At 37.4% G+C, this 15,852-nt stretch overlaps 1 protein-coding gene across 1 annotated transcript in view; it reads right to left on the reverse strand.

Annotated features, from left to right (window-relative positions):
- The window catches only part of LOC139965798 (ran-binding protein 9-like), a 50,519-nt gene that overhangs the window by 9,557 nt on the left and 25,110 nt on the right, over positions 1-15,852 (reverse strand). Inside the window, exons 3-11 of the mRNA XM_071968510.1 lie at positions 12,641-12,699; positions 8,015-8,188; positions 6,204-6,226; positions 5,442-5,543; positions 3,825-3,907; positions 3,117-3,229; positions 1,650-2,312; positions 929-1,080; positions 481-592 (exon numbers count right to left, since the gene is read on the reverse strand). Of these exons, the coding sequence (XP_071824611.1) occupies positions 481-592; positions 929-1,080; positions 1,650-2,312; positions 3,117-3,229; positions 3,825-3,907; positions 5,442-5,543; positions 6,204-6,226; positions 8,015-8,188; positions 12,641-12,699 (1,481 nt within the window). The remainder of the gene's footprint in view (positions 1-480; positions 593-928; positions 1,081-1,649; positions 2,313-3,116; positions 3,230-3,824; positions 3,908-5,441; positions 5,544-6,203; positions 6,227-8,014; positions 8,189-12,640; positions 12,700-15,852) is intronic.

The raw sequence follows: 15,852 nt of genomic DNA on the forward strand, positions 1-15,852 counted from the left end.
GGAGTACACAACTGCAAGAAAGATCAATAATTGTGGATTGCTATGTGATACAACTGCAATTCATAATGCTCCTGGAAGGAAAACAGATTCAGGTCCTCTAGAAAAATGCCTCTCTTCAACCTTTAACAGTGCATCATCTAATGATATTTCTGCATATACATATAATTATATGTGGACTTAATTATATAGACTGACCATTGGGTTTGCAGTTGAGCATAAAATAGACAAAAATAGAACAAACTTATTACGTCTTAACCAGTAGTATTTCTTTTTTTTTGTAAATGAAATATCATGGTATCCTCGTAACCAGCATTTCACATCTCATATTTGATAAACACCAATGGTGATGACACATCAATATGTATCATCACATACCCCCCCCCACAAAGCATGGCCAACAAGTTTGGTATTTCTCTTTGTTAAAATTGAAGGGTGGGGGGAGGGTAGGAGAGAGGGAAGGAGGTGGTTACTAGTTCTTACCAAGGATGGCACTGTTAAGTGATGAACACACTGGTTCTCTACGGAGTGGATTTAGCTGGTAACCTACAGGACTCTTCCATGGATCCGAATACGCCAAAAGACTAAAGGCATCCTAGAAATGGAAACAAAAGGAGAAGTTTGGCTAGAAAGTTACTTCTTTTCCATAACATTTTTAAATATAGAGGTCACAATCACAAGGCCTCTAGACAGGACAGTGAACCTAGACAAATAGCAACAGTTTTTCTACCATTTGCTTCACACTTGGATCTAAACTTGACATACAATTGATAGAAAACAATGCCATAGGTAGATTGAAAACATTCTAATTTGTGGCTAGACTTAACAGTTTCCTTGAATATGATATTATGATCATTGTTTTTAGCCTCTAACCTCAAATGAAGTTTTTCCTTACTTAAGATAAACTTATGAGGGAGGTAGAATAACTTACTTGGAGGGCTTTCTGGTTGGCTTCCTGTTTGCCACACTCCTTGGATAATCGTTCATGCATTGCTTGAAGTTCTTTGCCAAATTCTAACATCTTTTCCACAGCAGTGTTATTGCCCCCACAGAGTTGCCATGTGCTTTGGGAATGCATTTCATCTGGTACAAGACAAAATACAAACATCTCAAACTTTTCCTTGATTTATTGTCTTTCTTGGGAGAAAGGAGTGGGGGGGGGAAGGGGGGCGTTAGGTGGATGAGAGAGGAGGGAGGCGTGGTGCACTTGGGAATAGGTTTAGGAAGAAATTAAGAGGATAATAGCTTACATTAACAAACTTTTTTAACACAAAACTAATAAAAAAGACTGAGAAATTAATCCTCAACAAGGTGCTCCCAAACTGATCAGGTGAATTTTAACAGCTCTGAAATCCATCTTTCTTTGGGATGCATTTTCTCATTCTAGGCCAGGCATAAATATGCATTTTATAGCAAGATGTTACACATAGGGCAGGCAGACAAGAATCTTTCTGCATGTCCTATTATTTCCTGGAAGAAATATTAGAGCTACTTGTTTAGTGTTCATTTACCACTCGATATCTTCGAACATTATATTGGTAGGGCGCTATTTCAAAAATGAGAATATATCTTCCCATCACTTTGAATGTGCTTCCTTTTGCATATCGTAACTTTCTGATATAAAATGATATTTGTTTTCTGAAATCCTTTACCTTTCTCCTCGATATCCATGTCCTCTTCTTGAAGTCCTGAGCCGTTACTTAAGGAAGCGTTTCCATTGGTCGAGTCCGTTCCGTTTGTGATGGACTCGCCGTTAGTGTAATTAGAGGTGCTACTACTATTACTACTACTACTACCGTTCTGGTAGTGTGGTGGTGCATCAATGTCCATATCCATGATCGTCCTAGGTCCTGAACCATTTTGCAATTGGCCGTTAGAGGCGTTCAAAGCGTTCATCTCCGACGTGGTGCTCGGAGGAAGAGGAGTGTTCTCATGCTGAGAGGAGGAGGAGTTTGATTGCATCTGTAACTTTGGGCTCTTAGGTGATTTTGGCTTTGATATGAAAACGTCGCTGCTTCCGCCTCTCCTGACTGGTCCATCACTGGTACTGAGATGAGCAGGGTGAAGGCCCGAGGAGGAGGAGGGCTCACCATGGGAGGGACTCATGGCAGGGCTGGCGCGGCGGCTAGTGGACCTGGAACGTTGGCGCAGCAAGCCTCTGACCTCACTCTCAGTTCCATTTACCATTTCAACAAATTGTCTACATTTGAGCATGAATTCTAAATTTGGATTATTTTCAAGTAATCCAGGATAAAGTCTTTGTGTCGTTTCTATTGCCTCACCCATTTGGCCGTTTAACACAAGCTTCTGTATTCCTATCACATTTTCAAAAAAAGAAGAGAAAAGGGTTACAATAAAATGAGTTATGTGAGCATGTTGCATTTGTTTTTTTTTCCATCAAATCATACAAGAAGGGAAATACTCCAACTGATTGATACAAATGAAGTATCTTTGATAGCACAGAGCATAAAGCGAGAAGCCCAGGAAATATGATTATGATGTGTGAACGTTTAAAGTGTGTCTTGTCTGACAAGAATCTTGCTTTTAATAGAGAAATCTTACATATTGGTATATTACAATACTAAAAAATAAAAAATATGTCAATAGGGATTTTAGGGTAAGTGTTTTGAGCATTTTGCCTAACAATCTTAATTATTTGTGCAGTATAAAGAAAGTTGTCTTTGTTAAAACATTCTTGAAGTCACATTTTAAGTTCTGAAATTTCCAATTTTTTAACATCATAATAGAATGACCATGAAGGTCTTTAGACAGGTAGCTTTCACAGCAGTTTAACATTTAAAAAAAAATAATTGTGAAATTTGTTCATATATTCATACGTATTAGTTTGAATTTGCATATATGTTAAGCAGTAACGTAATGACATATCTGGGCAACAAAAGTGTCAGGATTGAGTGTAGCGGTTACAATCTGTTCCATAGGCTGCTACCGTGGAATGCAAAACAGTTAGGAGGGTGACAGGGTGTATTTTGTTGATTGATTGCAATAAGTTGTGGATCAAAAAGCCCACACTACTTACCATGTCCTGCAGCCAATTAGCTCAGTTAGATATTACAAATAGACAGAGAGTTAAAAGACGGATTTCAACAATTTCGACTTACTTTGTCTATTCTTGATGGATGCTATACCTTCTGCAATACTCTGATTTGTACTTTTGGCAAAACTTTCAGCTGTTGCACAATACCCGTGATGTACAAGGTAAGAAGTGACGATCCTACAAAGAAGGAGAAAAGTAATCAACGTGTACTTTCAGCTCACAAACGATGATGTCCACTCTGTCTACTGAAGATCTCTCCTAAGATGCTTTTATAGATTCAAGTGGCATCATTCATTCATTCAGTGACATATTTACAGGATTATTACCATAAATTACAAAATAAATATGAAAAAAACTTCCTTACATACATATACCTGAAGAAAAATGTGGGACAATGTTGTACAAAAATTGACATTATCCACCACGCACTTTAACAATCACTGGTCTTCAAGGCGATGTGGGTTATTTCGTAAATGTTCATTTCTTTCGATGTGACAGAGACCTTGCATAAATTTGATAAGGATACAGTCCTTGAAAAGTACAAGTATGAGCTGAATATTTTTCAGCAACAATGGACGGATTTTTTGTTATGTTTTCTCTGCGTTATTTCTCGGGAAAGGATTTCCCGGGAAGGCCATCTGAACCTATAGAGTCAGCCTTGAGCAAGTGGGCTGAAAGTTGGTATACCCAGCTTCTAGCTCACCGGTTACACACTCTTCTCTCGTAGCAAAGCATTGTAACCTAATTCTCTACGGTTGCAATTAAAACTCACTTATGTAAATTTGATTGCCATCTCCGTTTTTCCTCTTGCACTGGATACAACCGTATGTCATTGAAGGTTCTGCAACTCATCTCCTGAAATGTTTAAGAGTAAGAGACAAGAGTTATTGTTGAGCAATTCACAAACAAAGGATACAAAAGTATTCTTAAGTCTAATCTACTGGAACATTATACTAACTAGGAATCCTTCAAACTATCAAAACCTCTCAGTATTCTCTCTGACCTGCTCCCTAATGAAACCCAACTATGGGACATCTCTAACAACTTTCATTTCTCTCCCTTAACTGTAATTTAGGAAACCTTGGCCGACACCCCAAAATTCCAGCCGGACAAATATGTTACATGCGCACAGAATAGTAAATTTGGAAGAAAGTGGGCAGTTACCCATAGAAGGTTATTGGAGGCGCAGTGCAAGAATGTTACCATGTGTAATAGGCTAGGTAGATTGGAGAATATATGTACAGGAGTAAAGGTAAGAGAGGAATGAAGTCACAAAGGAAATTAAAGGATGTCCTTGTAGACCATACCAGAGAGAGTTCGGACAATTTGGAGTACACTATGTCCCCTTTAGAGGTATGTGTGTACTTCAAGAATTAGAATAACAGAACTTCACATAGTGTATTGTTCTGCTACGTACCATCCACTTCCATCGATGTACTGATATTTATTTGAACTAGTTAGTAAAATAACACAACTTTACATAGCGTATTGTTCTGCTACGTACCATCCACTTCCATCGATGTACTGATATTTATTTGAACTAGTTAGTAAAATAACAGAACTTTACATAGTGTATTGTTCTGCTATGTACCATTGGCTTCCATCTTTAGTAAATGGAACAAAAGAAGCTGTCAAGCTTGAAGATCTTTTCTTTTTGTAAACTTGGTTGGAGCCATGGACACACATTTAAGAATAACAAGATGTTCAAGCAGATGCTTCTTCTCTGGATCTACCTACATTCTAATGGGCTATTTACAAGAACTACATATAGTGAATGCAGGATTCTTAGATGCATGGAATCTACCATATGGTTTGAAATGATTTACAGAACACTTTGTGACTACTGGGTGCAAGTCCCTTTGCATGCTACTCTGTCCTTTGTGTGAATGTTTTGTCGGAGAACTCAATGATCTAAACTTACATCAGTGACATTTTATGGTTAATAAAATAAAATGAAATAAAATAAAACAAAACAAAATAAAATAAAATAAAATAAATTTTTGATATTCTTTTACCACAATTGTAAATAATTGTGAACAATAGATTTGATTCTTATCATCTCAGCTCTAAAAGACTCTTTTGTCACTAACTTTTGGATTTTAAGCATCCAAAACTCAGAATATCATGGTTACAACTTGTGAATTTTTGTCTTTGTAATTTGTGCTCTCAACCTATATCTGCAAGTAGGCCTACATCGTAAACACGTCAACAAATATCAAGAAAATTGTTTGTTCAAATGAATTGATCAAACTAGATTTGTATGGAAGATATTGATATTTTTTTATTTTATGAAATCAGTAAATAATCAGACTTTCTTTTAAGTAGCATATCACCTATTAAAGTTACTGCTTAGTTGTCAATATCGGAATGACAGCATATTACTACTAACCTGCATCATGTCCTCGATATCGAACACAAATGAAAATTGTCCAAAATTAGTCTCTATAGATTCGCCTGGCGTCTGTAGACCAACGGTCGGGTATAGATTGCTCTGTACGGAAGTGAACACAGTATACAGAGATAACATTATTCACATTTATAATACAAGGTAGTTCTCTGTTCTCCCGGAATGCATTTTTGAAAACTTTCAGCAATTTTTAGAAATACTTAAACTTTGGGGGCAATATCCCAAAACTTACTGGTTTGGATAGACAAATAATTATTTCCCAAACGAATCTCCAAACAAATTTAATATTTTAATAAGGATTTAAAGAAAATAAGGGGGCTTACAGTTAATATACAAATTGGAGATTGATGAATCATTCAGTCTCCTACATGAATTCTTGCTACATAAGGCAAATTGCTCTTCAGAGGCTTAATTAATTACCAATGAATAATTTATAAGTTATTGCATAGCAGAATACTATGGGAAATGGGCAGCTTGATATATATATATAGCAGTGCAGAGATGTATAGCAGTTTTATACTCAGAAAGTATTTTATAATGAGACAAATTCCAGAGCCTTTTTAAGCTGCTAAACTAAACTTTGCAGAAGTTTTTTAATACAAAATTATATTTTAACAAAATATTGATGGGACTGAGAAATGACCAACGGACTGCTGACAATTCTAGGAGATGAGAAGGTCAATAAATCATGTATCTTTTTACATGAGGATATAACAAATAACATTGACAAAGGTTGGGACTTACTGGGAGATCTTTGAAGGCATCACCTGTGAGAAAAGAGAAGAGAAGAGGAAAGTAGTGAGGACTTTTTAGTTTTATTCACAAGGTAATTCTTAAGCACAACACATCTTACACTCCTCCTGTTGTTACGTATCTAATTAGTGGCTCCTATGTTCCATCTCAGAACATTCTTTCCTTGTACACGAGTCCCAATACATCATCTAGTGATTTGAAGTGAATGATTGGTACTTAACACCCACACACTGCCCGTTCTTAATGAAAAATCCATGGTAGCTATCAGCAGTAACTCGATCTTTCTGTACTATTTAAAGCTGGTGATTTGAAGAACAACATATTGAAAGGGACAACTTGATTGAACTCTCTTGAAAATAATAATTATATGCTGTGAAGACAAATGGCTGTATGTGAGATTTAGCTACATATATATATATATATATATATATATATATTTATATATATATATTAAACATGGAAATTATAAGCACAAGAAATGTTGACACAATGGAAAGAAACAGCACATAATGGATGGAAGCTTGCACACAAAACACACACACGCAAGTTACTACACACGTACACACACGCACACACACACAATCTCTTGAAAGATGCATGTACCCACCATAACCACTGAAGAGGAAAAGACTAGAGAGAATCTCTGTACCACATTTTAATTTAATTTGTTCTCAATGAGCCAACTGAAGAACTTTTGTTATCATACTTTGCATTTTTACGAATTATAAGCATTTCTAAGGTTTCCTATCGGAGACAAGACTTGGCAGGATTTTTCATGCTTAATTGGCACTCTTGCAGTAACATTATTACCATAGCAACACACAGACAATGCTAATTCAAATTTGCTCCCATCACGCGAGAATCAGGAAATGAACAACTATAGATGCTCCCTCCAGTTAGCTAACTATCCGTGCACAGTTAATTCTGCAATACTTTGATAGAATGTTTCCACAGGTGTGTCATCAAACATGTAATTAAACAGACTTTCAAATTTCAACAAAAAATAAACATTTCAAGAATGTATCAGGTGTGACTGTTTGTGTAGTAGACATAGGCTAACCATACATACATGTGCTTACTATACATACATGTGCTTACATAGGCTTATATGTACATACATTTGCATATTAGGATGATTAGAAAGCAATGAAAAGCGACGAGCACTTTATTGATTAAACAACTACTTCCACACATTGATAGTTTGATATGTAAAATTATTGATCAAGTTGTTGTGATCATATTCCCAAATAGATACATGTAATTTATGAACAAGTAGAAGAAAAGCAGTTGAAAAAACTCAATCTATACACAACCCAAAAACATTTTTCATGTTACCAAACTAATGGATCATTAATGTTCCTCAAAATGTCCCCAATATGAGATGGCATAAATTCTTAGTACAGTGAGCCTACGAAATTTGCGAATAGGAGAGAGGCATATACACCAGGCAACGAAGTTGACGACGATGTCACAACTGAAGTACATACTAACTCCTTTTCTCTTACTTGTTCAGCGCATCAAGATGTTTTTAATATTTATGCGGTATAATAACTGTATTATTATCTAGCATGTCTCAGTTATCGTACACAATCCTACACTTGCTTGTACACAAAGGCTTGTATAAAATGTCAGCTAAGTTGCATAGCAATTTAATATCTGAAATTAGATAAAATATTCCCCTCATAGAAAAAAAGAAGAAAACAACAGAACATAAAAAACAGCAAGCTTCCATATTTTGTATTTTTTTACTTGCTCGCAAGCGATATCCCTCATCGTTTTACCTTCAATTATATTTGACTTACCTAAATGAACACCATTTTTGGTATAAAAACATGAATTGTCTACCAAGTTGATTCCACAGCCTACCACATCTCCTGTGGTATAGGAAGGACCGTAGGGTATACCGTTGTGATTCCCAGTAGAGTTGCAGATGTTACCACTGTCTGCGTTGTAACCATATGAATGTTTATCTGACCCTGCAAGGAGAAACAAATGTTTACATTTAATCGGATAAAATACAAACAAAACCACTGACACATACTGCACAAATATGGCACAGACTCAAGAATCACCACATGTTTACAAGTAACATTCAATTTGAAAATCTTCAATGAGACAAAAAGAATTGCCTGGCATATGACAAGTACATATCAACACATTGTCATGAAATCCAGTGACCTATGTCGCTTGAACGATGTATATTTTATTGAACTGGTCTAGAGAGATAGCAGAACTAACTAGCCTCAGGTGAAGTCCTAGGGCTGATGTACAGTACTAGTACTAGTACTATGAAGCATCCTTTGGTACTTCCCTTGATATCTAACAAGCCCTCCTTCAACCCCCCCTCCCCCCCACCACTCAAGGTTTCCTTGTTATCTCCTTTCTCGCTCACAACTTTAAAGATGAACGATAGTGATTTTTCAGCATCGACGAAAAAATACGATTTTATTCAAGAGTATTCTAGTTGGTTTCCATATTACACATGTGAAAATTCAAGTCAATCCGATGTTGGGAAAGGCTTAAAAAAAATTCCTAAACTCGTTGATTTTTTAAACAAAAATTGGGCTTTTCGCGAAAAGCAATATGATGATCACGTGATCTACAGTGACATGTGACGTCATTATGATGATAACAAAGTGACGGCTCGGCGTAGTGTACTTCAGCAGTGTGCACTTAGTGTGTAAGTTTAGTTGCAACCTACTCTATATTGGACTCGACAAACAACCTAAACCACTAGCAAAATGCCAAGAAATTGCGTTGTAGGGGGATGCAACAGAACGAATGTGGACTCTACACTAAGTTTTTTTTTAAATTTTCCAAGCGGAAAAAGTAGTGAGAGATATCGGAAACTCTGGATACGATTTGTGAGGCCAGAACCAGGAAAGACTTCATCGCACCAGGAGTTTCTCATGGCAAGAATGTGAAAGTTTTTTGCTGCCCACTTCACAGAAGATGATTGGGACCCTAAATATTTGATGCAGAAAAAGTTGAATGTGTCAGGAAAATTCAGATCGCTGTTAAAGACCACTGCAGTGCCAACAAAACTGGCGAAGAAAAACACGGATTCGCCTATGAAGAAAAGACGTCGTCTTTCCATCATTGTGTGGCAAGGTCACTAAAGTAAAAAAAAATTGAAAGATTGATGCTTTTATGCCGCATTATTTATATATATCCCGATAAATGCAACAGTAAGTGTTGGAACTGGAAGACATGTCAGACGTGAACAACCTAATGACTATGTGAGGAGAGAATCCACGTGCAAATTTCAATTGGGGCATGGACGTCGCTTAGGCAGAGTTTTTTTTGGGCAGAGATGTGTTCATACCCTCCAAACCACTTTTAATGTAATACGAATAGGAAATGTGTGTATGTCAGTGGCGGCGGAACCGGAGGGGGGGGGGCTTGGGGGGCTCAGCCCCCCAATGAAAAAGTTGAGGGGGCAAATGCTTGATAAGCCCCCCAATATTTACCAAGGCTCCGAAACGTGCATCTGCCCATTTTTCAATGCATACTTGTCGATCTGTCCGATGCACACGTATACTATATAGGTGTAATAATTTAAGTAAAAGCTGGGGGGACCCTCGGCCCGTCCCCTGGCTATAGACAACATAGTCAGCCCAACCGTGTCTTCACGCCCCGTGAAAAGTTGAAGCAGTGAGTGTGAGTACCGGTAAGCACAACACAACTTCGTCTTAAGCCAATTGCATCATTTCAGCCAGTTCTCCAACATCCCCTTATACTACACTAAAGAACGTCTTTGCGAGTACACTACGAGTAATAGCTACTCTCTTAAAACACCATCGAATATACAAATTACAATGTTTTTACAGACTTTTGCGTGCAATCTGAGAAATTGCAGGCTTGAGACCAATATTTTAGGGCTAGTTTTTCGCAGCATAAAACACTCGGGAAGTGCCGGGCCGGCCACCTGTGGGTTTGAAAAACCCAAACTTTTATTGTAAGCTCCGCGCCAACCCATGGTGGCGCTCCGCTTAGATAGTCTCCACACATTATCCCCCCCCCCCTCCCCCAATAATGTTTCCGTTCCGCCGCGCCTGGTGTATGCTCGAGCGAAACAAAACATCGTGTAAGTATTACTTACGATAGCGCACACTGTCACTTATGTTTGCACAGTGGGAAAGTACCGTTTGCGGACCTACGTGAAGTTGTGCTAGATACGACTCCTCCTGAAGCCCAAACCACGAGGCATGCATGTGAATAAACGCAATAGGTATTGCATGTAGTGAGAAAATTGTTCGAGCTAGACTAACTACTCGATTGAGTTCAAATGCGGTTATATTTCAAGCTCAATGAAACCTTTCTGTTGGATTTAATGACGCACGGAACAAGGAACGTTTATGTTTTACAGTAGGCCTAGCGCATACAAGCGAATCTACTTTGTTTAGAACTGGATTTTCTTTCGGATGTTATACTAATCTACGTTTGAGACTGTCATCACTATTGTTATTGTGCCAGTTTGACTGGTAAGTGAGCACATTCATACATCACTCTGTATAAAACCCGCCAAAAACGTGATCTTGAGATTTACGTTACTTTGGGTCAGCTTGCGAATTACCTCTTCAGATATTGAGAAATCGTTGCAAAATTGCCGCAAATTTCGTAAAAAAAACAAACTTGTAAACACGTGGTGAAGAAATCAAGAAACACCATGATATTCATTATCTATTTATGTCTTGAACATTACGCCGGAAAATTTAACTAAAATAACAGTTATGCTGACACGAAATGCACGCACAGCTCCGTACTGAACAGTGCACAAACAGAAAAGATCATCACAGTGACGTCATTCACTGACATGAGGGCTGTTCAAGGTCGTTGCAGTGTTTGCAAATTCCTAAATTACGGAGACGAAAAAACGATGTTATAATTCCCTTTTTTATAACTTTCCGGTGTGCTATTTGAAAAATTAAAAAAATATGTTGCTTGGTAACATATAAACTACATTATATATGAAAATGAGAGATTTTTTTTCTGTCACTATCGTTCTACTTTAATGAAAGCCATGGCCAATCCATCTGAGTATGAATGGTCTTGAGTGATAGCAGAACTAACTAGCCTCAGGTAAAGTCCAGGGGCATGTACAGTAGTATTACTAGTACTATGCAGCATCCTTTGGTACTTCCCTTGATATCTAATATGGCATGTATGACCTTTCCACAAGTCACTGCACTCTGCTGCTTGACTTCAACATAAACCTAATGATTCAGCAGACAATAGCTAGTACGACAGGGCAGCGTGTAACACTGAAAATAGTTCATGTAGAGTATCACCAGCACAGTGTAAAGAAGAGTAAGCATTCTGTACATATTTTGCTTCAGTTAACCGACAGTAAATGATACTGACTGACATCTTTGTTTTCAACCTGGTGAAACTCTTGTCGTCTAGACTGGACCAAATAGGGTTTGGTACTTCAATATTTTACAACACAGTTATCAAACAAAATGTTCTGATCTCATATGCAAACCTGATCAAGTTTTTGGTTTTAGTAATCATGGAAAACTACAAACCATTTTTGACATTATTTATGTTTTGCTAGACCATGTTTTGCATAGACCACAAAATGGTTGGCTGAGAATTTGTCCAAAAATTCACAACAGTTACTTGTTCTGCCATGTTGGTTACAATGATGCAAAAACAGATAACCTGTTGAAGATGTCTAAGTTGAGTCAATTATTAGCATGATGCGAAAAAATTGTTTACAACATCATAAAAATGTTGGAGAAAAGTGAATACTAACCCAGCTCCATTCCTTGCTTCTAAGTTACTTTCCATAATCTCTCAAATATTTTTTTATGTTTTTCAATGGTAGAAACAAATTTGGTTTAATTTTGAAAGGTCTGTATCTGAGAGCTCTTAAGATTGAGATGAGCAATCACGTTACTTTCAATCTCGGCAAACGTAGCATTGAATGAGGCCCATCATCAGAGATTGCAAGTTTCACCTTTCTTACCCTTCAGCAATATCTATACATTTGAATGTAAATGATCATGATGATGACAGATTAATGATCAACAAGGATTGTTTTTGATTTGGAATCCCTTCAACTGCCAGAGTCTCAAAGAATAAATGGTCATGTACAGAGAAGCATGAATCTGACAGCCAAGGCTAAGTACTGTACTGCTATGCAAGGTGTGCTTTCTGACTAATAAAATCAAACCTAATAGTCTGTGCCGTTAAAGATAAAACTTGTAGGAGCGTGAAACCGTTTGAACAACAACACTTTGTGTCAAGTAAATTTACTTACAGTATATAGATCAGACTTTATATCAGAATGCAAGAAATGAAATAGGACAGACCTCTGCTTTGCCAAATGAAAATGTAAAGTTGACATGTCAATTGAATAACCTTGTACAATTATCCACACTATTTTGTCACTAAATGATGTAAGTCACCAAGGAAATTATTACCTGGTAGTCTGTTGAGATTGGTTGCAAATTCGTCAGTGGATAAACCAATTGCCATATACCTGAAAGAAAAGAACAAAGAGGATAAGATGACATCGGTATCGGTATCAGTACTGTACTGTGAACATCAAAATCTATAGAAAGCTTCAACCACATCTCATTCCTGCAACAGTCAACATGTGTGGAAAAACTACCTGTCTCCTCACTCACTCAGCACCCTTGATGTACTTTATCTAGCGTGACCAAGAAACCATTTAGCCCTGTCCTGATCCAGTGACGATGGGCCACATCTATGATAGTTGGTCCATGGGTCTGGACAGGGCTCATACTGCAGGTAACTTGGTCAATCGAGGTAAGACTGGAAGGAATCAATTAAGAGTCAAAATGCTAAATCATGCTCTTTGAGTTATCACAGATTCAGTTGCGACATTTTTGTTGATGTCTTCGTAACTTTGTTAGGTACCTTCTCCCATCTGGGAAGCTTTAAAAAGATTCTGATTTAGGGGATTTGAGTCGTGTTGTGAAAATGATTTTGAAAGTCCTGAAACATTCTATGTGCAGAATAAAAAAAATTAAATTAATATAACCTATAGGAAAATATCTAAAACTATACTAAATTTAACTCAAATAAAAATTTACCTTTATAAAACTGATAATTAGGTAACAGAAACACACAAACTGCACACAACATAAAACAAACTGGACATCATTTTCCCCCTCTAGTACCTCTCACAAGCCCATTATAAGCCAAAGCAATGTACACCTTGGATATTATACGTACGATACAAACGCATTTGTAACAGGCATTACATAGTGATGAAGAGTCCCGCTTTGGTGGAGATCTCTCAACTACTGTAAACATACTATATTATAGACAAACAGCCCAATTTCTATCAAACTGAGCAGCTTCTTCTCCTGTGATTAGACAAATCACCTCTGTGGTGGACTGGTAGTTATTATTTCAGATATTACTTTCCTCAGTATTTCTATTTATAGTCATGATCCAAGTTAAACAAATCGATGACAAGTTAAGAGTGCTTGACATGCAAAGGTAGTTTTCTTCGTATTCAGTGGCATTTTCCATTAGGCCAAACAACTCTGATGATATGCTAGTTGAAGATTCATACTCACTTTTTCACTGACTAAAATTCCGATCATTTTGCAGCTGATCAGCAGTGAAGATAAACAGTACTACAGTAATTTGTGATAACCATCACACATGTACAGCCCTTTACATATCGGCTGACATTTGACCCATAAAACCAATCTCTACTGATCATGGGGTTGTGTAATCAACACAGCAAAAGATAAATCAAAACATATCATCGAATGTGACTTCAAGTGGGGTGATAAATGCAGTAGGTGGTAACACTGGCACATTCATGTGTGTTCATCTACACAAATGGTTAATGTTACCAACTATGCAGGAATTTTGTTAGGATGACCTCTAAGAATAAGGCTATAAAATTGAGCATTCAATAATGTTATGGGGGGGGGGGGGTTTATAAGTGAAAGGAAGCAAGAAGGGAAGTGTGGGAGGTTGAAGGAGACAAGGAAGGTGGGATGGGGGAATGGGAGGTTTAAGAGACGGGAGGGATGGGGCGGATGGATCAATGGAAAGCATAGAGTAGAGAATGATGGAACAGGGGAAGGAAAAGGAAACAGAGGGAGGGAAAGAAGCTTAAGGAAAGAGGACCAATTTAATAATCTTTGGAGATTCATATGTGGAGTTTCACATAGTGAGACGTTTCCTTGTAAACAGAGTTAATAATAACCTGAAGAATCTCACTTGGAGAATGCTGCTGTAAGTCACATGTAACTGCTTACCCTGTCAACATATTGGATGTACAGTACACCAATGATGTTATCCTTGCAGAATGTTATTTTTAAAATGACAATTTTCAAGACCGTGAAGCTCCTTGTAGCAGTGGAGCCTAAGTACAACCAACAGAGCATGTAATTCTGTTCTTCACTGATTTCAATACGAAATTAATGAGGGTAACTTATTAATACAAATCTGTACTTGTAAGTAACAGCTGTCAAATGATGTCAAATCCAATGTTACTTGGTGTTAGTGGAGAGAGAGTTTCCTTTAAAGTTTTCATCATAATTTCAAATGTGTTTTGCTTGCAAACTATGTTCATGCCTTTATATTGGTCTCTTCAATTGTTCTCATACCAAACACACCATTCAGGGTCATTTAGTTACACAGCTTAATTAGCAGGATCATGGAATGTGCTCAGGGCTGTATAAATATTGTCTAGCATTTATCATAGGTATTCACCATGTGACTGCATGCTGCTGAGAAGTAATCAGTAATTAAAATCCTTGACAGAAGTTAAATTCCATCTGTCATATGCAACCATGTGTTGGACCTTAGTAACAGAATTCGTTGAGAAGTTTCTGAGAGTTTATAATGCAAGGCATGACTCAACTAAGTTGACCAAATGTCAAATTAAGAATGCACCCTGAAATGTTGCTTGTAACATTAGGTGCACAAAAATTAACTCTGAACCAACACATGAGAAACAAACTTTGAAAAAAACCATTCTTTACAATGGAATTATAAATTAATTAAAGATAGCTTTCATCTACATTCCAGCACTCCGGAGTGCAGTATTTAACACACTAACCTTACTTAGCATATTATTGCTACTGTAGTACACAAAAGTAAGTTCATACCAGAATGAACAAACTGGTATGTAAAGTGGCCAGTACTGTACTGTATGTACTGAGTTCACAGTGCATACATTTGGAGAAGGAGCTGTATTGACAAACACCCTGTCTGTCTGACTAGGATCATGTAAAAGTTACATGCATTTCATTGTACATCATTTGCAGTACAAATCTATACTAACTGCAACCGGGTTATAATCCATCTAGGAGTAAGCTGGACACTTTTTGAGGGAGAGGGGGGGGGGCGAGGGGGGGGGGAAGGGGGAGGGTAATGGGAGGACAGAAAGAGATGATACATGAAGCTTTGAGGAGTGCCAGAAATACTTGCATCTTAATTTCATTGAAATATTAATCCTGAAACGGATGCATAAACGTAGGATTTAGAACAGAGGTCGAACTTTATTCAACTTTTGAGATGTCTATCGAAATGAGACAGCACACCAGACGACTGTATGGATGTGTTCTTGAAAGTTGTGTGCCCTGCAGGTATGGTCGTTATTACATGTTTTATTCAAATGTTTGAAATGTGCATGATGATG

Source organism: Apostichopus japonicus, chromosome 3 (genome assembly GCF_037975245.1).
Source record: "Apostichopus japonicus isolate 1M-3 chromosome 3, ASM3797524v1, whole genome shotgun sequence".
In the NCBI taxonomy this organism is placed as follows: Eukaryota; Metazoa; Echinodermata; class Holothuroidea; order Aspidochirotida; family Stichopodidae; genus Apostichopus; species Apostichopus japonicus.